The sequence below is a fragment of the Pogoniulus pusillus genome, chromosome 5, assembly GCF_015220805.1.
Source record: "Pogoniulus pusillus isolate bPogPus1 chromosome 5, bPogPus1.pri, whole genome shotgun sequence".
Classification (NCBI taxonomy): Eukaryota; Metazoa; Chordata; class Aves; order Piciformes; family Lybiidae; genus Pogoniulus; species Pogoniulus pusillus.
The window spans coordinates 7,307,723-7,334,118 of record NC_087268.1 but is presented as its reverse complement, the minus strand read 5'-3'; the positions used below and the strand labels follow the sequence as shown (position 1 = coordinate 7,334,118).

Below are 26,396 nucleotides of genomic sequence, written 5' to 3'. Positions count from 1 at the left end.
TGCAGACACTTCATGTAGTTCCATTCAGCTCACACCATTAGTCTTTATAAAGTAAGGTCGAGTTGGACATGGGAGGCCATGCCTTCTGCAGGTGCCTCTGCACTCCTAACACTAACAGTTACCACATTCAGAGCAATCACAGCCAAGGTTGTCAGAAGGTTGGAGTCTCAGAGACACTGAGTTGCTAACAGCTTTTGCCCAGGTATCTGGGCAGGGCAAAGATTTCCTGAATGAGAACTCCCTGCCGGGGAAAGACAGGAAGATTTAGCTGTTAAACAGTCTGTTTAGCAGGAGCCACCAGTCCCATCAGCAGGAGCCAGTCACCACGCCTCTTACCTTTTGTCTCCTGCAGCCATGGCAAAGAACTCGGTGAAAACACATAGTTGTGAAGAGGAGGACATACAGAACAAAGGGCACACATCTCTGGGCAGGCAGCATGCTTACAAAATGGTTCAGTTTCAGCTGTTCTTTGAACATCTAATTTTACTCTACAAAGATAAAATTTCGTTCTAGCCCTTCTGGAAAAAGGTTGACTTGAAAGAGCAGCAGCTGACCCCTGCCCCAAACTGTCAAAACATCACAGTGTTTTAATTTACAGATATAATACAATCAAGAAAAACATCACAGCATTTCAGTGTACAGGTGCAATAAAATCAAGAATGGTAGTCAGCTTTTTCAGGAGGATGCATTTTGGGAATCGAGACTGACTGAGGTATTTCCCAGAGACCCTACTTCAATATTATGTACTGATTAGAGCAAATGTTAATTGCAAACTAGGCTGCTTTCTTAATTGGTCCTGGTAGAATCCAATCCTACCTAGAAGTTTATATCCACATGTTAGATAACAGGTTAAAGAGCTTGTGCTTGAAAGAAGAAATTGATTAGCTCCATGTTTTCTAGAAAGGTTGCATCTTGCAATACTTTCATTGCTTTACTTATTACTCTGAATGGTGTTCATAGACACCCCCAAAAAGTTAATTGTATGTAGGCAAAAGTTTTTGGTCTGTGGCTGCCACAGTCATTAACAAGGGAAAGAATAAAGACAAGAAGAGGAGCAGTAGAGTCAAGAGTGAAAAGTGTTACTCCTGGAGCGGGCTGCTTGGTATCTCCTGGGCTGACTTGGACAACATCAATCTCTCTGAAATCTGTCATCTGAAATGATGACACAGACGATATCCACCACTGGTTCCTTCAGATACTATGTCTCCTGCCATTCTGTATGACTTTGAGTACGTTGGAAAGGTCAAAACTTTTCGTAATCAATTCCATTAGGTCCTCGTGCTTTTCCACACCATTGATAAATTCTTCTAAAGTCAGTTCCCCTAAAATGAAGCCAGAGACTCTTTAGGAAATCAGAAGCTCAGCAGTCCCACTCCAACACAAAACTATTCATATAAGATCGAATCCTCCACCCCCCACCCAAGAAGGTTCTCAGTTCTCTGCTGGGCCTCTTTAGGAGCCAGAAAACCCAGCAATCATTCTCAGTCCAACACAAAACTATTCATGGTAGACTGAATACCCTAGGAAATTTCACAGTTCCCTGGTGATAGGCCAGTGTGGGATGAGTGTTTGCTGATGTTTTCCTGTTTTGCTTCATGGCTTTGATGAACTATGAGACAATGCTGCGTGCTCAGTATCCTCGGTGACATCAGTGTGCTAAAAAGGGCAATATTGGAGCTTGTATAAAGGCTGAATTGAGATGTGTGGATCACTTCTCAGTGAGCTAACTGAAATGTGTCTTATGGCTGATCTTAACAGAGAAGTAGGGGCCAGTCTCTTTTCAGTGGTGTCCTGTGATAGGACAAGGGGCAACAGATGCAAACTGAAACATAGGAACATAAGGAAGAACTTTGCTGTGAGGATGCTAGAGCCCTGGAGCAGGTTGCCCAGAGAGGTTGTGGAGTCTTCTTCTCTGGAGACTTAAGACCTGGCTGGACATGTTCCTGTGCCAGCTGATCTAGGTGACCCTGCTTTGGCAGGAGGGTTGGACTTAATGATCTCCAAAGGTCTCTACCATCTATGACCCTGCTTTGGCAGAGGGTTCAGACTTGATGATCTTCAGAGGTTTCTACCATCCCTTACTATTGTGTGATTAAGGTATGACTTGTTGAGGACTACCAGGCATACTCTCTGTGCTGACTACTATAATTAGCTAGAGTCATGGTAAGATGTGGGAAAAAAAAATAAGGTGGTTTGATTAGATAAAGTCTTCCAAGAAACTGAAGTGCTTATTTAGTGGTATTGGCTTAGCAGTAGTCATGGGATTGTGAGCTCTGAGTGAGTGGTTGGACTGGGAGATCTCAGAGGTCTCTTCCACAGGTTCACAGATTGCACTGGCTTGGAAGGCACCCTCAAAGGTCATCTTGTCCAACCCCCAAAATCCCTACCCGTGCCAAGAAAACTTGGATTCTTACCGTCATTGTTGACATCTATCTTCTTGAATATCATGTCTGTGAACTCTTCAGCAGACATGTCTGTGTAGCCATTAATAGCCTGGATAGCCTGGAGGTAGAAATGCAGAAAGGTCTCTCAGACATTGTTCCATCTACTTGTTAAAAAATGCAGTGGCAACTGCAGTAGTTCACAGAATCATAGAATGGTTTGGGTTAGAAAGGGCCTTAAAGATCATTAAGTTCCAACACTTCTGCTGCGGGCAGGGACACCTCCCACTAGAGCAGGCTGCTCATGGCCTCATCCAACCTGCCCTTGAACACCTCCAGAGAGGAGGCATCCACAACCTCCCTGAGCAACCTATTCCAGCGTCTCACTGCCTTCACTGTAAGGAATTTCTTCCTGATATCCAGTCTAAATCTCCTCTCTTCCACATCAAATCCACTCCCACTCATCACTGCAAGCCCTTGTAAAATGGCACTCCCCAGATTTCTTGTAGCGCCCTCCAGGTACTGGAAAGCTGCTCTGAGGTCTCCCTGGAGCCTCTTCTTCACCAGAGTGAATGGTCTCAACTCACAAAGCCATTTAGCTCATCAACCCTTTCAAAAATCACTAGTTTTAAAAGAGCTGGTTCAGTAATGAGGATTGGAAATTTAATTAGCATAGCACAGTCTGAAGACTACAGGCTCATTTGCATATTTCTGGAGGTCTGCTGGAAACGTGTGACATCTCTTCTCTGCACTACACTTTAGATTCCAGAGTGGTATTTGTGTTTTTTTCACTCTTATCCTAGAGAGTTGTGTGTCTTTGGGGAGTGCCCTTACGGTCTGTGTGATTTAAATACAGTATGATTTATACTTACATATATAAAATAATTCACATTAATATTTAATATTAACATAGTTTATGTATCACAGTATCACAGTATCACCAAGGTTGGAAGAGACCTCACAGATCATCAAGTCCAACCCTTTACCACAGAGCTCAAGGCTAGACCATGGCACCAAGTGCCACGTCCTCCAATCTTGCCTTGAACAGCTCCAGGGATGGTGACTAGAGTCAGATTTTAGTGCATCACTACTTATAGATAATTATTTTTAATGTAATTATTAGTAGTATTTAAATATAGTGTTCTTTCTTCCTTTTTTTTTAATTAAATCAAAGTTATTTTTCATGTGCTGAAAGCATATGAGGAGCAAGCCTCATGTTTAACTTAATCATCACAAATAAAGTCACACCAGCAGCCCTGGAAGAAGCTGGCAGATTTTTTTTTTGTCTTTTAAAGAAACTAAGAAATCCTGGAGTTTAATTTCTACTTTTATTTTTTTCTTTAACCTTTGGCAATGTTTGTAATAAAGGTAGAAATTAATGGTTTGGGCATATGGCTGGATGTTAGGAGGAAGTTCTTCACAGAGAGAGTGATCTCCCATTGGAATGGGCTGCCCAGGGAGGTGGTGGAGTCACCATCCCTGGAGGTGTTCAAGAAAAGCCTGGATGAGGCACTTGGTGCCATGGTCTAGTTGACTGGCTAGGGCTGGGTGCTAGGTTGGACTGGATGATCTTGGAGGTCTTTTCCAACCTGGTTGATTCTATGATTCTATGATTATATCACATTAATTGAGGGAGCAATTTTTGTGTTATGGTGCTCACTCAGGTTAACAAAACAAGATCTTAATAGCTGGGGGGGTCCAGAAGCAACAAGCAAGTGTTGACAGAGCTGGTTTCCAACTTAGCATCCCAATTACTAAGTCATTGGGAAAATATATGCATATAGGTCTCTTCCAACCCTGATGATACTGTGATACTGTGATATTTATATGCACACTTGCATTTATAATAGGCATACTCCACAATGTGTTTTTCTATACCTGAATCATTTTGTGATGAGCTGTGTTGTGTAAGATAATTCACTTCACGTGCCAGCTGTTGCTTTCAGTATGTTAGAACTCATTATTAAAAGAATAATAACCAAGGGAAAGGGAGAGGCAAAGGCAAAGGGGAAGGAGGGAAAGGGGAAGGAGGGGAAGGGAAAGGGAAAGGAGGGGAAGGGGAAGGAGGAGGGTAGGGTATCCTGGTATGTCTCAAGAAAAGTATCCAGCAGGTTGAGGGAGGTTCTTCTCCCACTCTACTCTATCCTGGAAAGACCACACCTGGAGTATTGTGCCAATTTAAGCGAGGCGAGGAGCTACTGGAGAGAGTCCAGCAAAGGCTATGAGGATGATTTGGGCACTTGAACAACCCTGATATGAGGAAAGACTGAGAGACATGGGGCTGTTTAGTCTGGAAAAGAGAAGACTGAGAGGGTATCTATAAATATCTGGGGCATGGGTGTCAAGATGAAGGTGCCAGTGTCTTTTCAGTGGTGTCCTGCTTAGATCTGTTTACTTCAATAAGCAAGAAGCTAATAGAGTGTCTTTAGCTAGAATAATTCTGATTCTACACCTATAAAACATCAGGTAAAGTACAGATAATCCACTTGTGGTCCATGACAGACTGGTTTCAGAGACAGAGCACAGTCCTCTTGCTGTTGGTCATAACTTGCTTACCGTGAATATGCTTAATAGTTCTTTCTTGTCAATACATCCATTTCCATCAGCATCATAGAGCTTAAAATACCATTTCAATTTCTGATCAATTTTCCCTCGTATAACCAAATTTATTGCAGCTATGAACTCCAAGAAGTCTATAAATCCATCCTAAGAGAGAAAGACAGAGAGAGAGAAAAAAAAGCCCATTAAACAACAGTAGGTTTCTGTTATTTCTGCCAGTTTTGCAGAAACAGCACACTGAGAGAAACAGGCTTGAGAGGTGGACCCAAACCAACCTCATGAAGTTCAACAAGGCCAAGTGCAAGGTGCTACACCTGGGTCAGGGCAATTCCAAATGCAAATAAAGGCTGGGTGAGGAGTGGCTCAAGAGCAGCCCTTGAGGAGAAGGACTTGGGGGTGTTAGTTGATGAAAAGTTCATCATGAGCTAGCAGCAGTTGCTGTCCACGCACAAGGCGACCATGTCCTGGGCTGCATCAAAGGAAGTGTGACCAGAAGGATGAGGGAGGTGGTTCTGCCCCTCACCTGCTCTGGTGAGACCCCACCTAGAGTACTGTGTCCAGTTCCAGCGTCCCCAGCATAAGAAGGAGATAAAACTGTTGGAGCAGGTCCAGAGGAGGCCACCAAGATGATCAAAGGGCTGGAGCACCCCCAGTAAGGGGACAGGCTGAGGGAGTGGGGGCTGTTCAGCCGAGGGGAGACACAGAGCTGCCTTCCAGTACTAAAGGGGGCTTCATGAAAGCTGGGGAGGGACTTTTTATAAGGGCTTATAGTGATAGGACAAGCAATAATGGCTTCCAGGTGCAAGAGGGTAGATTTAGACTGGATATTAGGAAGAAATTCTTTACAGTGAGAGTGGTGAGACACTGAACAGGTTGTCAGGGAGGTTCTGATGCTCCCTCCCTGGTGGTGTTCAAGGCCAGGTTGGATGAGGCCTTGATCAGTGGGAGGTAATCCCTGCCCATGGCAGGGGGGTTTGAACTAGAGGATCTTTAAAGTCCAAGCAAAATGGTTCTACGATTCTGTGAATATAGAACCTGTGAGGAACCTCAGGTGCTGTGGTGCATCCATATAAACATCAAGGCTCTCTGACAAATGCATCCTGCACAATGCAAAGCCTTCAGGTCATAAACTAGTTTCTAAGTAGTGAGGACTGGGGGATGGTTCATAGGGAGAGAGCATTTTAGGTCACTTTAATTCCGTATTGTGGCAATTTGATCTAATGTGCTTTCAAGAACGCTAAAAAGTTACAGACCTCTAGGAGCTAGAGTGTCCAGGAGGTGTACCAGAAAGTGTAATATTTGTATTTCTTCCTGTAGCCCTGCATCCCTATAAATGTGGCTGAAAAGTCAGATTTGTCCCTTTTTCCCTTGCCTCTCTCCTCCTGGGATGCATGCACAGGTTCCTCTCCCCTGCAGATGAAGCGAAGCCTGGTTGTCAACCTTGCTGATGCTTCCAGTTAGGGCCTAAGTGGCTCAATTTGGCTTGGAGCTGCCAAGCTCAATTTTGTGCTGCATCATAGTGGCTTTTGGTATGGGGTAGAGAGCCATGGGAGGGGGCAGGTTGGGCATTTGAGCCTGAGATTTTGGGGTTTGGGTGAAGCTTTGCCGTTATGACCTTTTGTGTAAGGCCAGACGATGGATTTCTTTGTGCTCACCACAGTAGAACCCTAACATTGTAATTTATGAGTGGCCTGCCCATTTAATCTTTGCAGTTCTCCAGTCCATTGTCCATGAGCGTTGTTCTTTTGCCCCTTCTGGAGCAACAAAGCAATCTGTCTGCTCATCAAACCACGACACATATCTTCTGCTTTCTTCTCTGAAGTCATTTGTGGAAACTTGTCAAGGATTCCAAGGTGAGGTGGTCTAAGTTACTGTGCCAACCCCTCAGTTTCTGTAAAACTCTGTTGAGGATTGAAGAAACAGTTGCTCAGTTTGGAGACTGCTTGCTCCAACTGTATCTCATGTGCACATGAGAACAATTAGCATCTGGTAGATTTAATCTTGTTGATAGTTACTGCTGGTCAGAATCCAATTGCTTGGAAAACCTTGGTAAGACTGCCACCAGTTTCATATGGCCTGTGATTGAGATGGTTGGATGAGAATCTGGTAGTTTTGGCATATTACTTATTGTCATATTTCACCACCTGTCTTGCCCGTTGAAGTTTTGCATTCAGCAGGCATTTGTCTGACCTTTAGACTCTATGAGAATAAAGGAAAAGAAGTTCTGTGAAGGTGTGGTGTGCTCACTGCTGTACTTGTAATGCTCATGTTGAATTCTGTTTGTTAGGTGGTGCAGAGTGGCACCTAAGAGGACATTCATCGATTTGCAGAGTGGTTTGGGTTGGAAGTGACCTGAAAGATCATCTAGTTCCAAATCCATAGGCAGGGCATCTTCCACTAGAGCAGGTTGCTCAAGGTCTTGTCTTACCTGGACTTGAACACCTCTAGGGGTGGATTTGCAACCTCCCTGAGCAACCTGTTCCAGTGTCTCATCACCCTCACTGTCGAGAATATCTTCCTAATATCCAGTCTAAGTCTACCCTTTTCAGGTTTCAGTTCTTTGGGACTTTGGTTTTGTTTTTTTTTTTTTTGTTGGGTTTGGCAGTAACTGCATGAAATTTTCAAACAAGATTAGACTTCTCCTAACTGACAGGTCATAGGAGAAGGGGAAATGGCATCAAGTTATGCCAGGGAAGGTTTAGGTTGGACATTAGGAAGGACTTTTATATGCAAAGGGTTCTCAAAGAGTGGAACAGTTGCCCTAGAGACATGGCTGAATCCCTATTGCTGGAGGTATTTTAAAGCCCTCTAGATATGGTGCTCAGTGATACAGTGTAGTAGTGACCCTGGTAAAGTTAGATGAAGTTTGGACCTGGTGATCTTAGAGGTCTTTTCCAACCATTGCAATTCTGTGATTAACAGCATTTGCTTCACCAAAAACAAGCATGTCATGTACCACAAACTTGATTGCTTTTGGCTCACCAGCTTGAATTTCAATGCTGCAAGTGTGATTTAAAGAAGCATGACTGGAGGGCACTGTTTATTTTGCTGATTGCAGTGACATCATCTGATTTCACAGATCTGTTAGGAGCGTGGTTAGATGCATTAGTGCTTACTGAAGTGACAGATTCATTTTAGGCCAGCTGCTTCTTCATGACTAGATTAATTTTCTTCTTGCTCCCTTACAGCTCACTTTGGAAAACAGTATTTTGTTTGCTTTCATCTCATGCCTCGGTGTCACTGTTGTTGCTGTGTCAAAACATGGAAAATCTGGACATCATAGGAATGTGTCAGGGTTTGTAACTCATCTGGCAGATCATTTGATCTATCCCAATCAGGAAGGGACTGAAAGCCAAGGTCAAAAACCTTCCACCTCTGAAAAACACCTGAAAGAAAGTGTAGTTGCCGATTCTGTAGGCATACAGAGACCCCTGGTGACATCTTAACTGCAGCAGCCAGTGCACCAAGAACAGAAGTACTGAGAAGGCTGATGTTTTTATTGGCATGGATATGGAATCAGAGGCACTGCACAAAAGCACTGACAAAAAGTTGAGCAACCTGGTCTAGTGGAGCCTTGCCCTTAGCAGGGGGCTTGGAACTAGATGATCTTTAAGGTCCCTTCCAACCCAAACCATTCTATGAATCTATGAAAATACACTGATTGTTTTTTCCACACCAAAAAGCGTACACTGTGTGAAGAAAAGAACACATTAATGTGATGCAGAAGGTCCTTATGTGTCACCTGGCTCTGTAAACCTTCACTCTGAGCAGTGCACACAGTGAAGTGCCTGTTGCTTGGTAGGAAGTCAGTAATCCACAAGCAAGGGACTACCTTAAAAACAGTAAATAACAAAACAATACAAACAAAAAAGAAAACATAAAAAGGAGAGAACTACCCATGATAAATATGTCAAATAATAAACTTCTGATGCTTTGCTTTGCTATTCCAAAAGGCAAATTTTAGTACTTTTCCCAGAAACATATACTTGTTTGGGTTGGAAAAGACTTCTAAGGTCACTGATTCCAGCCATCAGTCCAACACCACCATGGCCATTAAGCCATATCCTAAAGTGCCATGTCCACACATTTCTTGAACACCTCAAGAGAAAATTGAGTTAGTTTATTAAATTAATTAATGGAGTTAATGCTACTGAAGGCTGCTCATTTGGCTCCTTAGCATACTGGACAGATTTGGGTGATGGATGCATTTCTTGCATGTAAAAGCTTCTTTTCCACGTTTGTATGGTTCTGACCCCGCCCAGTGACACTGTACTGGAGTGGAGTCAGCATTTGAAGGGCTGATAAAATCTTTCTCCCTTCTCTGCCAGTATTGGTATGCTCTCAGGATATCCAGGAATCATGGAACTGTTGAGGTTGGAAGAGACCTTTGAATCATAGAATCAACCAGGTTGGAAGAGACCTCCAAGATCATCCAGTCCAACCTAGCACCCAGCCCTATCCAATCAATCAGACCATGGCACTAAGTGTCTCATCCAGGCTTTTCTTGAAGACCTCAAGGGGTGGTGATTCCACCACCTCCCTGGGCAGCCCATTCCAATGGGAGATCACTCTCCCTGTGAAAAACTTCCTCCTAACATCCAGCCTATACCTACCCCGGCACAACTTGAGACTGTGTCCCCTTGTTCTGTTGCTGGTTGCCTGGGAGAAGAGACCAACCCCACCTGGCTACAGCCTCCCTTCAGGTAGTTGTAGACAGCAATGAGGTCCCCCCTGAGCCTCCTCTTCTCCAGGTTAAACACCCCCAGCTCCCTCAGCCTCTCCTCATAGGGTTTGTGTTCCAGGCCCTTCACCAGCTTTGTTGCCCTTCTCTGGACACCTTCCAGCACCTAATGCCTTGACTGTTGCTCTCTGAGTGCAGTATGAAATACAGGACCAGAAATTTCCTGATGTGGTTCTGAGGGGTGGGCCAGAGAGACATTGAAAAATGGGTTCAGAATTGATTTTACTTGCCCAAAGCCTTCTGCTTAGCACAGTAGACTTCATAAAAAATAAGTAATTTTTTTTTTGGTCTCTTTAATGTCTTGCTCAGATGAAGTAGAAGCTTAAGGACACATTAGCGGGGTGCATGTGTTTGTGCCCTTTGATGCTGTGTTTTTGTACCTTGGTTTTGCTTTCACCGATGAGTGGGTTTTTTTAAGCTGCTTGGAACAGTTTGAGTCACAAAACAAAGGTGAAAGAAGGCTCTAAACTGGAAAGAGAATTTGCTGATGATCTAAAACTCATTCTTGAAGCCCTGAGGGCACCACCAGCCCTGGCTGTCCCCTTCCCAGGCCCTGTTATCAGTTGCTCATTAGTTACTGGGCCTCTTGAGGAGAAAGTGATTTAATTTTGTCTTTTTTTTTTTTTTTTTTTTTTTTTTTTTTTTTTTTTTTTTTTTGTGATCTGTTTTACTTCAAACTGCTGTTCTATATGCTGGAGTTGCTGGAGGCTGCTCACTTTTGTTTGGTGGGGGTGATGTATGTCCTGTGAGGGCAAAGCTGGGCAGCAAGGGACTGTGGTATTATGCAACAGCCATTAATGCCCAACCCTGGAGCTGTATAAGGCTTTATGCTTCCAGTCCTGGAATAGCCCTAACTAAGCTTCTCAGGGCCTTAAGAAAACTCTGGTGGCTTCAAATCATTTGCACATGAGTTGAAAATAATGGACTTGACAGCTATGAATATACAGCTGACCTTAAATGGTGTGGTCAGTCAGGGTTGGGCCAGAAGGATCTGAGCTGGGTGTAGCCAGAAAGATGTCAGCCTGGTTGCCTGTATCTTACCTGAGTATGATTCTGAGGTGGTGGCACTGGGATATCTGGCCACCTCCCACCAAACACCACTGTGCATGTGGGAGGGGGTGACAAGAGAGATGTGAACCTGCTGGAGTGGGTCCATAGGAGAGCCATAAAGATTATTGGAGCATCTTTCCTACAAAGAGAGGTTGAGAGATTTGGGGCCATTCAAGTCTGGAGAAGAGAAGGTTCTGTGGAGACCTTAGAGCATTTCAGTATCTGAAGGTGACCTACAGGAAAGGTGGTGAAGGACTGTTTAGAAGAGCTTGTAATGATAGGGTGAGAGGCAATAGTTTGAAACTGGAGCAGGGTAGATGTAGGCTGGACAGTAAGAGGAAGTTCTTCACTGTAAGGGTGGTGAAATACTGGAACAGGTTGCCTAGAGGTGTGGTTGTGGCCTTGTCACTGAAGACATTCAAGATCAGACTTGATGTAGCCCTGGGCAGCCTGCTTTAGTTGGAAGTGTCCCTGCTGACTTCACGAGGTTTGGACAAGATGACTTTTGAGGGTCCCTTCCAACCCGATGCAATTTGTGAAGCTGTGAATTTCTGTCCCTGCCAAACCCTACAGGGAGTGAAGACACGGTGTTACTTGGAGGACTGAGAAGCCTAGCAGGAGTCCATAAGCACTGCCTTCTCTACAAAAGTTGGTCCTGAAAAATCTCTAAGCTCCACCTGCCACCAAAAGAATAGCTCAGCAGGCTTTGTCAGGATTAACAAGGGTGCAAATATAGATGGTGTAGGTCTTTCAAACCCAGGGTTTAGGACATTAAGCCACCTTCCCTCTCCACCCCCTGTCTTTCACAATACTACTTAAATCTCCTAAATCAGGAGGAGGTGGCACAGGTCAAACAGCAGATTACAACAGCTCAGAATAGCTGTGAAATTTATAGCTAATCCCATGTGCTTCTCTCTCCAGATCCCGTTTCAAATATAGTGCTGCTCCCTCCACAATCAGAAACCTCAAGGAGGATTCAGATAATTTCATCTTCCCCCACCCTTTCCTTGCTTGCTTTTTGCTTTTCGCTTCTGAAGACTTCCAGATGTTTCTCAAAGGTTGCATATCCATTACAGAAGAAATAGCTCCTTGTGACTCTGCTGAGGCTTGGAGTGAGTACCAGCTCTCCTACAGCCTATGGACACCAGTTTCATAAGTAAACAACGCTGCCATTTGTCACAGGGTGGGGGAGGACTCTTGGCAAGCAAAGACTGTTAGATAAGGATGAAGAATGAAGCAGGGAATTAAGAGCTGCAGGTCATTAAGTGGTTTTGTGTTAATTGCTGGTACACGTTATTACATAAAGAGAAGAGGCTGTGTTGACCAACCTGTTACACAAGGTTCTGTTTGCCCAGACCAAGAGGACCTGCGAGTTTTGGGGACTTGGAAGACGGCAGGACCTTTGTGTTAAAGGAGTTGGAAATGCAGAGCCAGATACGTGTCCTGGCTCTCAGGCTTGTAGGCTACCCCAGTACGTACCAAAATGTGAAGATGATAAACAATTCTGTTTCTTGAAAATTAAAAAGTAGCCCTCAGCTCCCTGCTATCACTCACAGTTTTTCTTCAGGATTACTGCAGAAGTTTGAAGAAATCCCCTAAGAATCAAGTAGTAGGTCCCCTGCTCAGCCTGCAGGAAGGCACAGCAGTGCCCATGTGGGCTGTACTGAAGGAAACCATGTGCTGAAGGACTTAGCCCTCTGCCATCATCTCCTTGGTGCTTGGGTTCAGCTCTGCACTCCTAATTTTGAGCCTCTCCCTGTGCTTTTAGGAGCATCTTTTCCAACTTATTAGGTGAGAGAGAGAAAACTGAATGCATCCATAACCACGTAACAACACATTTCCCAGCAAATTTCTTGCTGACAATTCAAGGTAATTTTGCTTGTTTGGCAAACCCAAGAACGTAACCGGAGCAACCTCAAGGACAAACATTTTAAAGACATCCACTGCTTTTAGTGGCAAAAATGCTCTGCTGTTTGGCAGATTATTTTGGATGCTCCTACAGATTTTAGGATTTAATATCTCACAGGGTGAATGCAAGAAGGCTCCTGGAAGTTAAAAATCTGCTATAATAACCTTAAACTACTCACTATTATCAGATAAAGGACCTCAGAGAAGGAAGAAGTTGCTACTTTCTACCTTCTTTACCTCGTAAGCATTTCTGATTTCTATAGTATAGAATTCTAGAATTCAAATTCTAGAATGAATCCAAATCCTTTAATTAAAATCCTTTCATTCAGATTCCATCAAATATTTCTATATTTTTTATTTCTGTTTAAAAAATGGGAGATTACAGACCACGTTTTATCACAAGAAAGCTATTAGCAACTGATTGTCATTACTTGAGTTTGTGGCCAATTTAGTTAACAAAAATCATCCCATTTCTGATGTATTTTTTTTTTCCCCTGCAATTATTATCCAACAAAAAATGTCAACCAGCATTGCTTTTGGTTTGAATGTTTCTCCTTCTCTGGAGACTTTCAAGGCCTGTCTGGATGTTTTCCTCTGTGACCTGAGCTAGATTGTATGGTCCTGCTTTGGCAGGGGGGTTGGACCCTGGCCTGTATCAGGAAGTGTGGCCAGTAGGACATTGGAGGTTATTCTGCCCCTGTATTCAGCACTGGTCAGGCCACACCTCAAGTCCTGTGTCCACTTCTGAGCACCTCAATTCAAGAGAAATGTTGAGGTACTGGAACGTGTCCAGAGAAGGGAGACAAAGCTGGTGAGGGGCCTGGAGCACAGCCCTATGAGGAGAGGCTGAGGGAGCTGGGGGTGTGCAGCCTGCAGAAGAGGAGGCTCAGGGCAGAACTCATTGCTGTCTACAACTACCTGAAAGGAGGCTGTAGCCAGGTGGGGTTGGTCTCTTCTCCCAGGCAACCAGCAATAGAACAAGGGGACACAGTCTCAAGTTGTGCCAGGGGAGGTCTAGGCTGGATGTTAGGAGGAAGTTATTTACAGAGAGAGTGATTGGCATTGGAATGGGCTGCCCAGGGAGGTGGTGGAGTCACTGTCCCTGGAGGTGTTGAACAAAAGCCTGGATGAGGCACTTGGTGCCATGGTCTAGTTGATTGGACAGGGCTGGATGATAGGTTGGACTGGATGACCTCACAGGTCTCTTCCAGCCTGGTTGATTCTATGATATGATTTCTATGATTAAAGTAGGGCTGAAGGAGAAAAAGAAGGTAATGTGAACCTGGAGTAGGCTCTAACTGCTCTGTTTGTAATTAGTAAGGAAATAAATAGGGAGAAAGACAGTCATAGTTGTAAAAAATACCTTAGATTTCTTTAAGTAAAAGCTGACTTCTGAACTGGTTCTTGTTAAAATTACTTTCCCTTTTATCTACATCATAATGAGCAGTGCTTAAAAGCAGTTATGATCGATTCAACAGAATTAATCTCCTTTGCCTACTCACATAATGTGTCAGAATTCCAGTGTTAGCTGCTAATGGCAATAATAGGCTCCAAGCACTTTTTAAGCCCAGTAAAAACTGCAGATTTTGTTTAAGCTGAATGAAAACATTAGTATTCCTTTAAATTTAAAGGATACTTTCAAAGAAATACTCCCCTGGATGATCTTTAAGGGTCCTTTCCAACTCAAACCACTCTGTGAATTTATGAATCTAGTTAATAACTGCTTCACCTTGCTGTGTCAGTTTGGTCATTGAGTACCTGCAGAGGAAACAACTTGAAGCCTTTCTTTTGTTTTAAAAACAGGGATTGTAGGAGCTCAGGTAGCACAGCTCAGAGGGAGACTTTATAATTGATGAAGAATTGCTGAGTTGGCCTCTCTTCTAGGCCGTGTGGGAGAGGGAGAGACACAGACCTACCCCTATGTGATGCATAGTGGTCAATCTGTTTATTGAAGCTAAGTGTGTTTGGTAGAGAGGTGTGTACTTTTGATAGGCTTACAGAGCAGAGATGGGCTATCCACATGCACACAGGCAGACCTGACCAACTACTCTCCTTAATCCCCCATTATAACAACTTAGCCATAATGTTGCTTGTTCCAGGGCTGACCAGCCTGTCTCCCTGCGCAGCTCAGAACTCCCTCAGCTCCTCTGCCAGCCTACCAAGGCCACCCATCTGCAGCTGTGCCTCCTTATCAGTTCAGTTACTGAATCCTGCTTACTCTTCTTATTTTCTCAGACTATCCAGTTCTGCCCAAACCCCAGCAAAGACTATTTCAAAATAAAACTAAGCTTCACCAGAATTCACCAGAATCCACCAGGTTGGAAGAGACCTCCAAGATCATCAAGTCCAACCTATCACCCAGCCCTACCCAATCAACAAAATACTCAATTCAAAGACCATATTTCCTTTCCTATGCAATAATTAAGTCAAGTCCAACTCTGACAGGCTCACTAGAAGTTAGGAAACTGGGTGGCATAGGTAAGTTGAATGCAGTGTGAGGGCACTGCTTGCACTGTGAGTCTAGCAGCTCATAATTTTACCACTACCTTGCCTCCCTGAAGATGCATTGTTCTTCCATGTCTCTACCTTTCTGTACTGACTCACAGAGAGTTTTGCTCCATTTATTTCTGCAGGACATTCAGTAAAAGTGTATGGGATGTAATTTTAATTGATCATGGAATCACAGAATTGTTTTGGTGGGAATTGACCTCTAAGATCATCAAGTCTTACCCTCAACATTAAGACCGCCATGAAACCATGTCCCACATTGCCATGTCCACATGCTTCTTGAACACCTACAGGGGTGGTTCCACCACCTCCCTGGGCAGCCTATTCCAGTGCCTGACCACTCTTGCAGGAGAGAAATGTTAAGCCAAAGCACCACTTAACACTACCTGAACATAGCAAAACGTATTTTAATCTCCTCCTTATTTACAGTAATTGGGCTAATTATATTACATTTTAGGTCATTTTATGCAACATTACTCCAGATTAAGGAGAAGCAAATAACTTGGCTTTGGTTTTGTTGCTTTTTAAATTGATTTTGTCTGAAAATAATGGGAAAAGGAATTTGTAGAATCATAGAAATGTTTGGGTTAGAGGAGACTTTAAATTCACCTCATTCCAACCCACTTGCCATAGGCAGGGACCTCTTCCACTAGACCAGGTAGTTCAAGGTGTACAAGTTTAGTCAACGCCACCAAATATCAGGAAGTAAAAGCTGTAGATTTTGTGTTACTTCTGGCAGAAACACTCTTTCTGGCTGAAGAGATACCTTGATTCATACTTTCTTCAAGTCCTTAGTTTAGAAGCAGATTGATTTTCTGCCACACAGGCTTTTATTGCTGATTCTATGTTATGATAGCTATGACAAGATAAGAAGTTTTCTTCTTGCGGAGACTAAGTGGGCGTGATTGTGTGAATGAAAAAGTGTTCAAAGCCAGATAAAGCAAGAGTTAAACTTCTCCTGGCAAAGTGGTAGGGCTGAGCCAACACAAGAACCACTGGAAAAGACTAGCATAAAACATAGAATGTATTGCCAACCACAGTACCAACCTGTATCTCATTTCAGCACGAAGACATCCCTAGCATTACGTGCAGGTGGACTGATGTTTGCACAACTATATGAAGGCTTAAGGTATAAAGGAGAAAGTTGTTCAGCAAAGTTCATAGATTCAGAGAATGATTTGGGCTAGAAGGGACCTTAAAGATTATTTAGTTCCAACCCCCCTGCCATGGACAGGGATGCTTTCCAACAGACCAGATTGCTCAAGGCCTCATCTAATCTGGTCTTACACACTACCAGGGAGGGTGCATCCATAACCTCCCTGGGCAAATATCCCCTCCTCAAGTTTCAACCCATTCCCTCTCATCACTATAAGCTGTGAACTACCCGAAAGGAGGTTGGAGTGAGATGGAGGTTGGTCTCTTCTCTCTAGTATCAGGTGATAGGACAAGAGGAACTGGCCTGAAATTGTGCCAGGGGAGGTTTAGGTTGGATTTTGGGAAAAAAATCTCTCCTTCAAGAGTGGTCAGACATTGGAACAAGCTGCCCAGGGAGTTGGTGGAGTCACTGTCCCTGGAGGTGTTCAAGAAACTTGTAGATGTGGCACTTCAGCATATGGTTTGGTGGTCAGCATATGGTTTAGTGGTTATGGCAGTTGGGTTACAGTTGGACTCAATGATTTTAAAAGGTCTTTTCCAACCTTAATGATTCTGTGATTGTACTGAATCCCACAAGAGTTGGAAGCACATGATATTTAGGTTCTGGGCAGTGTTAGAAGTATTGCTCACTATCAGACATTTCGTTTTGCCTTCTAAGAGCTCTCCATGCCCTCAGTGACAGTGTGGTAAGGCAGCTATCACACGGTGCTAGTACCTGTTGTATAGCTGGGCTATGGTAGCCTGCAACAAAAATGTCTTGTGTAGAATCTCTAGCAACTAATTGCCTTGCCTGGAAGAATATAGCATTCCTCTGTTTCTCACAGTACTCAGGAAGGAGAAGAAGGTGGAGGGAAAAGAACAACTGAAAGTCAAGTGAAAAAAACAGGAGTTGCATCAAAACACTTCTGAAAAACATGACATCTTTCTGTGAACACCTGCACGCTTTTCTTGGAGTAGGAGCTGCTTGCTGCATGTTCAAGAAACGTGGACATGGCACTTCAGGACATGGTTTAATGGCTGTGGTGGTCTTAAGTTGAAGGTTGGACTCAGTGATCTTAGAGGTCTTTTCCAATCAAAACAATTCTGTGACTCTACTTCATAGAGAATTTCCTGGCCAAATGATTGACGTTTCCCTCTACTACAATATCTGAGAAGATCTACTTAGCTAATCCCATTCATGTCCCTATAACGAGAGAGGATAACATCTATTTATAGGCAGAGGGCAGAAGCAGATAATGGGAGGCATCCCTGAAAATCAGAACTATAAAGGGACAGTGTGGTGGTTTGAGGGGTTCCAGACTATCCCAGTAAACTCTGTTCTCTCAGTTATCCCTCTCCTCCACCTGGCTGGAGGCAGAGCATCTCTATGTTTGAGTACTTACGTTGGCAGCACCATTCAAAATGAGGTACCTACAACAGACAGCAAGAAAGTGGGGAAGGAGCTAGGATGAGGGGAAAAAAAGGAATGTCAGTCTGCCTTCTGACACTCATCAGCATCCTGCAAAAGTGTGAATGGAGACTCTTATTATTCAGGGAAAATAAAACAAGAGCTTGAGATTGCTACACTGTTGTGTAATCATATCAACACCCAACACATTCTTGCATTTTTCTTAGAATGGCTTGGGTTGGAAGGGACCTTGAATGTCATCTAGTTCCAACTCCTTATCTATCTGTTTCACATCAAACAGCCTGTTTGATCTTTCTTTAGATTTTCAAATGGTTTCCTTTTAAAACCTTTTTTTTTATAGCACTCATCTGCATAATGATGTCAGATGAGCTCTAGTTTGTCACAGAACTATTTTAAATGCAGAAGCACAAAGGAGGAAGATAACTGAAGATTGACATCAGCTGGTGGCTCCTTATCTAAAGGAGTGCAGTGTCCAATTCCCAGCATCTACCAACTTGATCTCTGCATAGGAAGTGCAGCAGAAAGTCCTCTTCTCCATAGAGGGCTCTCCATTGCTTTATGAAAATACTTAGTATCCTTGAAGTTGCATAAATTCCCTTCAGTGCCACACAGCTATTAATCTTCTTTGCTCTTCTTAGCATATCCTGCCTCCTCAAATCCCATTTTGTGACAGAGCAAGAGACACTTATTCCTGCAGAGAGTTTCAATTAGTGCCAAAATCAGCTACAATAGCAGCTTCCCATTCCCAGCCCTCGCTTCACATGTTAAATGGAGATGCAGATTTTTGTCCTTCATACGTCATAAGAACCAAGTCAATCAATCATTAGAGTGTTCAGTTTTCATTTTTAGTGGTGACAGAACCTATCTGCAAGTGGATGGCAATTATATGGGTTTCTGATTTAAAGAAAGAAGATGTTTTGAAGGAAAATAAAAAAGAACAACCCTGAAAAATAGTTCAGGCATTGGAACAGGCTGCCCAGGGAGGTGGTGGAGTCAGCGTCCCTGGAGGTCTTCAGGAAATGGGTGGAATTGGCAGTTTGGGACATGGTTTAATGGCCATAGTGGTGGTGTTGGGTTGGTGGCTGGACATGATGATCTTAGAGATCTTTTCCAACCCAAACAATCTTCCCTTATTCTGTAGCAGTGTGGCTGATTATAGAATGCTGCCTTAGTTCTCTTTAGCATCAACTAACACTTCCAATGTATGATGGATAGAGCAGACATTGTTTTTCTAGGCATGCTCTCTCCTTTCACATTCGTGTCACCTTTTGAAGGATATAATCTCTGAAATAACAAATATTCTCCCACAAAACCAAACGTACATCAGTATATTGGCAACTACTGAAGTGCTTTAGATAAACATGACTGTTTCCTCTCCAAAATTCATCAGCAGGCTGCATGAGCTAGGACTGCATGACAGTTCTGCATGGACTGAGATGCAGAGGGAATAAAAAGAAGCAGGAGGAATTCAGATTGCTTGCATGTGGTTGTAGCTTTTTCATGTTTGTGTACAAATAAGGGTGAAGCAGATTGGGTACTTTAGGGGAAAATGGCCTCAGTAAAGGGAATCTTTTATATCTGGACTGTGTTGCATTTGTATTTTAAGGAGATAGGGTTTTCTTTTTGCAATGCTTTCATTGGAATGCTGTGGCACAAGATAAACTCACCACTGACTGTGCAGCCAATGCTGCTGTATATAAATAATGCAAACATTAATGTGTGAGTCTGGAATAAAACCTTAAGTGGTACCTTCCTGCACTCCTTGTGAGAACTTTAAGGGAAGTTAGCTTTGCAGTTATGGTTCTGAAGCATAGAATCATAGCAATGTTTTGGTTGGAAGAGACGTCTGAGATCATCAAGTCCAACCATCAACCTAACCCCACATTGTGGCCACTGAACCATGTTCCACATGTGTGCCATGTCCACACATTTCTTGACCATCTTGTCTTCAGTATCTTTGTTATTCCTCCAGCTGAGAGCGAGGAACAACTTTCAGACTTCACTAATGCTTTTATTTGTTTGTTTGCTAATTATTAGGAGAACAGAAGTCAAGGAAGGGATAAGAAGTCTTTACTTAGAAGTCTTGAGGAAACCTGAAAGAATTGGACATCTACATACCTAGTGTAGAAGGTCATTTAATGATGTAGCAGCTGGTGGTCTGCACAAGAGACGCATCAGCATGTTCTTGAGAAACAAGATTTAGGATGTAGGCTAAGTCATTAATCTCCAGTAGAAACAAGTGCTGAGTGGAAATAGCTTTTATAGGTGGGACAGATGCACTATGCTGAGCCTGGGGAATGGGCACCTCTACAGTACTGTGCTCTGCAACATATGAACAGGCAAGGTAATAGAGTCCAGGAGTCCATCAAGCACAACAGTACTGCTTCTTAGGCACAGTCAGTGCAGTGCTCCAAAATTACATGCTCTGCCTGTTGCCCAGACATGTACACTGCATGACAGTGAATTGTCCACAGAAGGTGTTCCCCCTACCCCTGTCACACCTCCATTGACCACAGTCACTTCATGAGTGGGGAGCTGAGCTACTGCAGTCTAAAGAATGGTAAAGTGTGGCTTGTAAAGGAGTTGCTGTTGGTATTTGTGTGCATGGCTTGAGTGAAAGAGTCTCCAACTGGGTTTCCAATCTAGCACAAATTACCAAAAACCCTACCATGCTGCCATGATTTCTTTTTAACTGTTTCTGGCTTGCTGGCAAGTTTCAAAATGGAAATTGCAAGTAGGAGAAAGATATCTGTAACAGACTTCATCTGGAGGCAGTAAGGCTAACAAGCAGTTGAAATGCAATTCACAACTAGAGCTACCCCTCCTGCCCCCAGGTCTTGCTGGCATCCTCTGAGGTTAATTTTCTACCTCTTACCTGCTAAAGGTTTTAAAGTAGTGCTACAAAAACACAGAGCAAAAAGTCTATGTGCCTGAAGTGCTTTACGTTTTCTCTCATATGGTGCCTCCAAGAATGCATGGCCCCAGCTTAAGTCAAGGAGCATTAGGCTGCTAAAATTGGAACTCAAGAATAATCTCAGGCCTAAGACTTCAGCAGCTTTCTGATCATATCCCTGCTTATGAGAAACATGTATTTTATATGGAGAGTAAAGAACCTTATTAAATTATGCTTTCCAGAGGTGAGTTTCTTTAACTTTAGATCAGCTGTAAAAGATCAACTGTAAACTAGTCTGCAGTCTGCATCTATGTATAAGCTTCAGCAACAGAAGTCATAATGATTTAAAACTGCAAAGGCTCCACTTTTTAGCCACCAAAAAAACCCCTAAACAAACCCAAAACCAACCAACACAAGAAAACCCCCTCAAAAAACACGAACAAAACAACAACAACAAACCACATCAGGTGAGATATTTAAAGAAGTCTACTGGGGAAGCATGAGAAAAGTCTCAAGTTTGCTAGCTGTCTGTCTGAGCATCACTTCTTTATAAAGGGTACTATTAAGAGAAAGGAAATCATTTCTATCCAGAACTTTGGTGTACTTCACCACTCACTGGCATAATGGCCCCTTCCTTAGAAAGCAGCAGCCAGAGAAGAATTGAAAAGCAAAGGAAGTAAAACGTTGATCTACCAGCCCCAGACATTGCTATAGTACTGAAGGAAATTGCATGTAAGCAAAAAGTTCAAAAAGCTATTTCAGAATTCACACGTGGCAGGCAGCCACTCAGCATCCATTAGCCTCTGTGGCTTGGAGATGACAGATTATCATCTATTTAATGTTGTGCAGTGCCTAAATGATTTAACTTACGTGATGGAAGAATAATGCCCCCTTCTTTGCATAATTGTAGCTGCCATCTCAGAGCCTGCAGTGTGATACACCCAGTCAGCCACCCACTGACCATTTCTCACACACTTGTACTTAACCAAAAGCACTTTTCAGGATGAAAACCTACATTTCTGCCAAAAACTCCATGGAGGAGAAAAAGTTGTAAAAATGATACAGGACAAAACTTGAGTGTATGGATGAGATCCTCTTCTTTTACCTTGTCAATGACATACACATTTCTCTTGCTCTGAGAGGCTGTCCCATTCCACTTGATCCACAGATTCACAGAATGGTTTAGGTTGGAAGGGACCTTAAAGATCATCTAGTTCCAACACCCACACTTTTCACTAAACCAGGTTGCTCAAGGCATTATCTAACCTGGCCTTGAACACCTTCAGGAAGGGGGCAACCTGTTCCAGTGTCTCACCACGTTCACAGTAAAGAGTTTCTTCCTAATATCCAGGCTAAATCTCTCCTCCTCAAGCTTCATATTTAATTCCCTCTAGACCTACCACTACAAGCCACTGTGAAAACTCTCTTCCTGGCTTTCTTGCGTGCCCTAGCTTGACCACAGCCATGTGGTGGTGTAAGGTCCCTTCCAACCAAAATCATTCTGTGAATGCTTGTTATTTCTAGAAGTCTGCCTTCAAAAGAATTATTACTCTGGGTAACAAAGAGATAATTAAACTGAGGAAAACACTGTGATGTTAATGTTGGTGAAAGAAACAAAGGCTGCATGCTGACAGAAGTGCACTGCTAGAATCATAATGTCATTTAAGGTTGGAAAAGACCTCTAAGATCCATCAAGTCCCACCTTCTACCCAACATCTCCATGACTCCTAGACCATGTCCTACAGTGCCACATCTATTAATGTTTTAAACATCTGCAGGGATGGTGATTTGTTATACTGAATAGAGATTAAAATTCAGCCAACCTCTCCAGCTCTCTAAACACTTGTCATGGCCTCAGGATTTAAATCTTGTGCCTTCAATAGTGTTAAAAATTGCTGTTACATTCTTTCAGGTTTTATTCTGAATAACAAAAAAAATCTCTGTTGGTCTCAAAGATGCTAGATTTAGTTTTGGGTTTGTTTGGGTGGGGTATTTCCTTCAGTTTTCTTGTGGCTTGGAAGCTAATCTACGGGTTTACATCTCCTTGCTGCAACCAGAGCTCAACTTCTCATTGCAAAGAAAGCTGAAATTTTCAAGCTAACCTAGGTATGAAACATCTGCTAAGACCCCCAAACTTATATAAAGACTGAAAGACTCTCTAAGAGGAGATTGAGGCCTTGAGCAATCTGGTCTAGTGGAAGGTGTTCCTGCCTATGGCAGGAGGGTCAGATCTAGATGATCTTCAAGGTCCCTTTCAACTCAAACTATGAGATGGAGGATCCCAGTCTCTGTCAATGGCCATACTTGAGTAGCTTGGAGCAGTCCTTAGCTGTGAAGGTTGGCAAAGGCATAGGTTTCCTCCATTTGTGTGTCTAGGTCCCTGTTTGGAATATGGTGAGGCAGACACACATGACTTTCTCTAGATGAATGACTTCTGTTCCAACCCTCCCAGTTTGCTGTAATCAAGCAGGCCACCCATCACTGGTCTGGTAACTGTGACTCCAAGACTTATAAAAGAGTGACATGGGAGAAGATAGAAGATGGAAATGCTTTCTCTGGTCTTGGGTTCCTGAAAGGTGGGATGTTAGCTAGGTGAGAGATGGAGCAGTTCTGTGAGACTGAATTCCTGCTCAGTACCTGTTTTTAGCCTCAACTGATTTTAGTCTTGATTGATTTTGGTTCCTCTGAGGATGATGAGGATAAAGAAAATGCTAAGCTAAAATTCAGAGAGATGCAGGAAGAAAGTTTCTGTTACAAGGTAGGGTTCAGTCACACAGATGAAGTAGCTGAGATCTTTCAGGATGGTGATCTCAAAAGCCATACCAAAAAGACACCACGTTCCCCATCTGACAATCCTGGTGCAGCTCCTTCTGCCTCTGTGTCCTCCACACTGTACATGTTATCTAGTGTATTGTGTCCCCTCCAGGCATCTGCTCTCTGCTTCTTACACGGAAAGTTGCTTTGTTATCTGACAACTTGAACACTTTAGACGGGAGATTAATGACCTCTGAAAGACCAGGTACAGAAGCAATAGTTAGCAGAGGGTTCCCATCTTGGTTTAATTGTCTTTGGCCACTGCCACAGCAACGAAAGGTGAGCAAATGGTTCTTCTAAAACCTGCTTTTATTCCACTCTTCTCACTTTTACATGAAACCAGAATCATAAAGGCTCACAAATCTGAGGGCTTCATGATTCTGTAGAGCAGATGCCTACAGGCAGTGCCCTAGATACTTAAGCACTGTGATGAGAGAAGGGCTGAGGGTGACTGACTTCAGAGCCAGGCTGCCCAGGGTGGTCATGGATACCCCCTCCCCAGAGGTGTTCAAGACCAGGTTGGATTCGTAGGTGCATAGAATGCCAGGCTGTAAGGGACCTCAAGGATCATCTAGTCCTACCTTTCAGGGTAAGGATATAGTTTAAATGAGATGGCTCAGCACCCTGTCAGCCTGGGCCTTGAAACAGTGTAATGTGGGGGAATCCCCATTGGAATAAACTCCCTTGGGTGTTTATTCCAATGTCTGATAGTTTGAATGGTGAAAACCTTTTTTCTGTCATCCAGTCTGAATCTCCCCAGCGCAGCTTGTCCCCATTGCCCTTTGTCTTCACCGTATGGGTCTTTGTAAAAATGGAGTCTCCCTCCTCATGATGCTGCCCTTTGTGTACCTCTACATGGTTAAGAGGCCTTCCCTGAGCCTTCTTTTCTCAAGGCTGAATAAAACCCAGGATTGTGTTGGGGTCTTGAGCAACCTGGTCTAGTGGAAGGTATCCCTGCCAATGGCAGGCAGGTTGGAACTAGATGATCTTTAAGGTCCCTTGCAACCCAAACCATTCTATGAGTCTCTTGTTTCTGTAAAATCTATTTAGTTTAACTGTGCTGCTCTTCATCATCAAAGCACAGACCATATTTCCCCATCTGTCTACTTCTGTTGTAAAACAATTAGCAACCTTGTAGCTGAGCATACCAGTATCTTCATGTGCTTCTACATGGGCACTGGCTAAGCAAAGGACAGGAAAACAACCAGTGAACCACAAACTACATCTTCAGTATTACTTCTGAAGATGGTGACTGACTTCTTGAACTTATCTCTTGAACCTATTTCTTGACATTTTTAAAGTGCCCCTTGCAAAGAACTAACAAGACTCCTGCTCAGAGACCTCAAAGCACATTCCCACTTCTTTGCCTCTAATGCACCATAAATGGAAACTATGTCCCCAGCAACACTGTTGTGAGCACAGCACAAAGAAGAGCCTGTAGCTACAACTCATAAACACAGCAATAGCATGAGATTAAAGAAATAAAGAAGAGAAGGTTTACCTGGTTGAGATCAAAGATATCAAACACTCGTTTAATGTACACATCGCCCTGTGGATCCAGCCCTTGCAGACCCACGAGTCTCTTGAATTCATGCAGACTAAGCAGGCCAGATGGGCATTCTCTCATGAATTTGCTGTAGAAATGGTGCATCTCTGGGACAGGGCCATCACCTAGCAGTGATTCGTTGACACCCATGGTGTTACGCAGAAAGCGTCGCTTGCTTTTGGATTCACATTTATGTCCCTCGGGTTCAGAGGCTTGCTCATGACCAGGAACTGAAACAAATACTGCATTTAAATGGCCAAGCTAAACCTCTTACAGCTTAAGCTGCTATTTTTATTTAATGACTATCTGTGCTCATATGAGATTACCTGTAATGCCCAGTTCTAAACCAGATAGGATTTCAGAGTGTTGTTAAAGCAGAAGAGAGCCGCACTGAAATTAGGGTTCGCCAGGAGCCAGACTCTCCCCATGGCTACAAACATACATATTAGAAAAAGGAAACATGAGAAGAACTCAGAATGGTTGACTTTGAATGGTAGTAATCCATGAGATGCAGAGATGTGGTGCAGAGGAGGTTTAGGTTGGGCATTAGAAGAAATTTCTTCCCTCAAAAGGTTTCTAAAATGCTGGAACAGGCTGCCCAGAGCAACAGTTGAATCCCCGTTCATGGATGTGTTTAAAAGATGTGGTGCCAGGGGACATGGTTTAGCACCAGACTTGGTAGTTAGAGGATGGTTGGGCTCCATGATCTTAAAGGCCTTTTCTAACTGAAACAGTTCCATGATTCTATGATGAGCCATATCATAGAAAGCCTAATCCTGGACTGGCTGCAAGGAATTTTTGCTGTAAATAAGCATGGCAAAAGTTAAGTGTGAACAGACAAACTTATCATTGTCTTCCCTTTCATAGAATCAACCAGGTTGGCAGAGACCTCCAAGATCATCCAGTCCAACTTAACACCCAGCCCTATCCAGCCATGTAGACCATGGCACTAAATGCCTTTCTTGTGAGTGGATGGACTTTGAGATCTTAGAGGTGTTTTCCAACCAGCCAAATTCTGATTCTATAAAACCAGAGCACCAGAGCCCTCTGGATTCCTCCTTGAGGCATTTCTTATCATAAATATATTTCACAGTATCTCTTTGAGGAAAGCTGCAACCTATTTCTTTTCTCTCAGCACAGGAGCCCAGATAAAACACACAGTTTTGGTCACCTTGTGGTCACCTCAGCCTTTTGACAGAACCTGAGCGTAAGAGGAAGCTCTGATAGCAGCTTCTTTAACAGGAATCAGCTTGGTCTGGTGAGTGAATTAAATTCAGATTTCCTTGCTGTTGGTTAATGCTGCTGTCCTGTGTTTTATTTTATAGCTTTAAGCAGCTGAATTCCTTCTTCTCCAGTGAAATCAGGGGTATCAGTAACACTTCTGCACTGCTTAGCTTCTATACAAGGAGATGAGCAGCTCAGGAGCATTACTG

The 26,396-nt window shown here is 43.3% G+C and overlaps 1 protein-coding gene across 1 annotated transcript in view; it reads right to left on the bottom strand.

Moving 5' to 3' along the window:
• Positions 1-462: 462 nt before the first annotated feature.
• The window catches only part of GUCA1C (guanylate cyclase activator 1C), a 39,432-nt gene continuing 13,498 nt past the window's right edge, over positions 463-26,396 (bottom strand). Inside the window, exons 2-4 of the mRNA XM_064143122.1 lie at positions 4,938-5,087; positions 2,415-2,502; positions 463-1,322 (exon numbers count right to left, since the gene is read on the bottom strand). Of these exons, the coding sequence (XP_063999192.1) occupies positions 1,192-1,322; positions 2,415-2,502; positions 4,938-5,087 (369 nt within the window). The 3' untranslated portion in view covers positions 463-1,191. The remainder of the gene's footprint in view (positions 1,323-2,414; positions 2,503-4,937; positions 5,088-26,396) is intronic.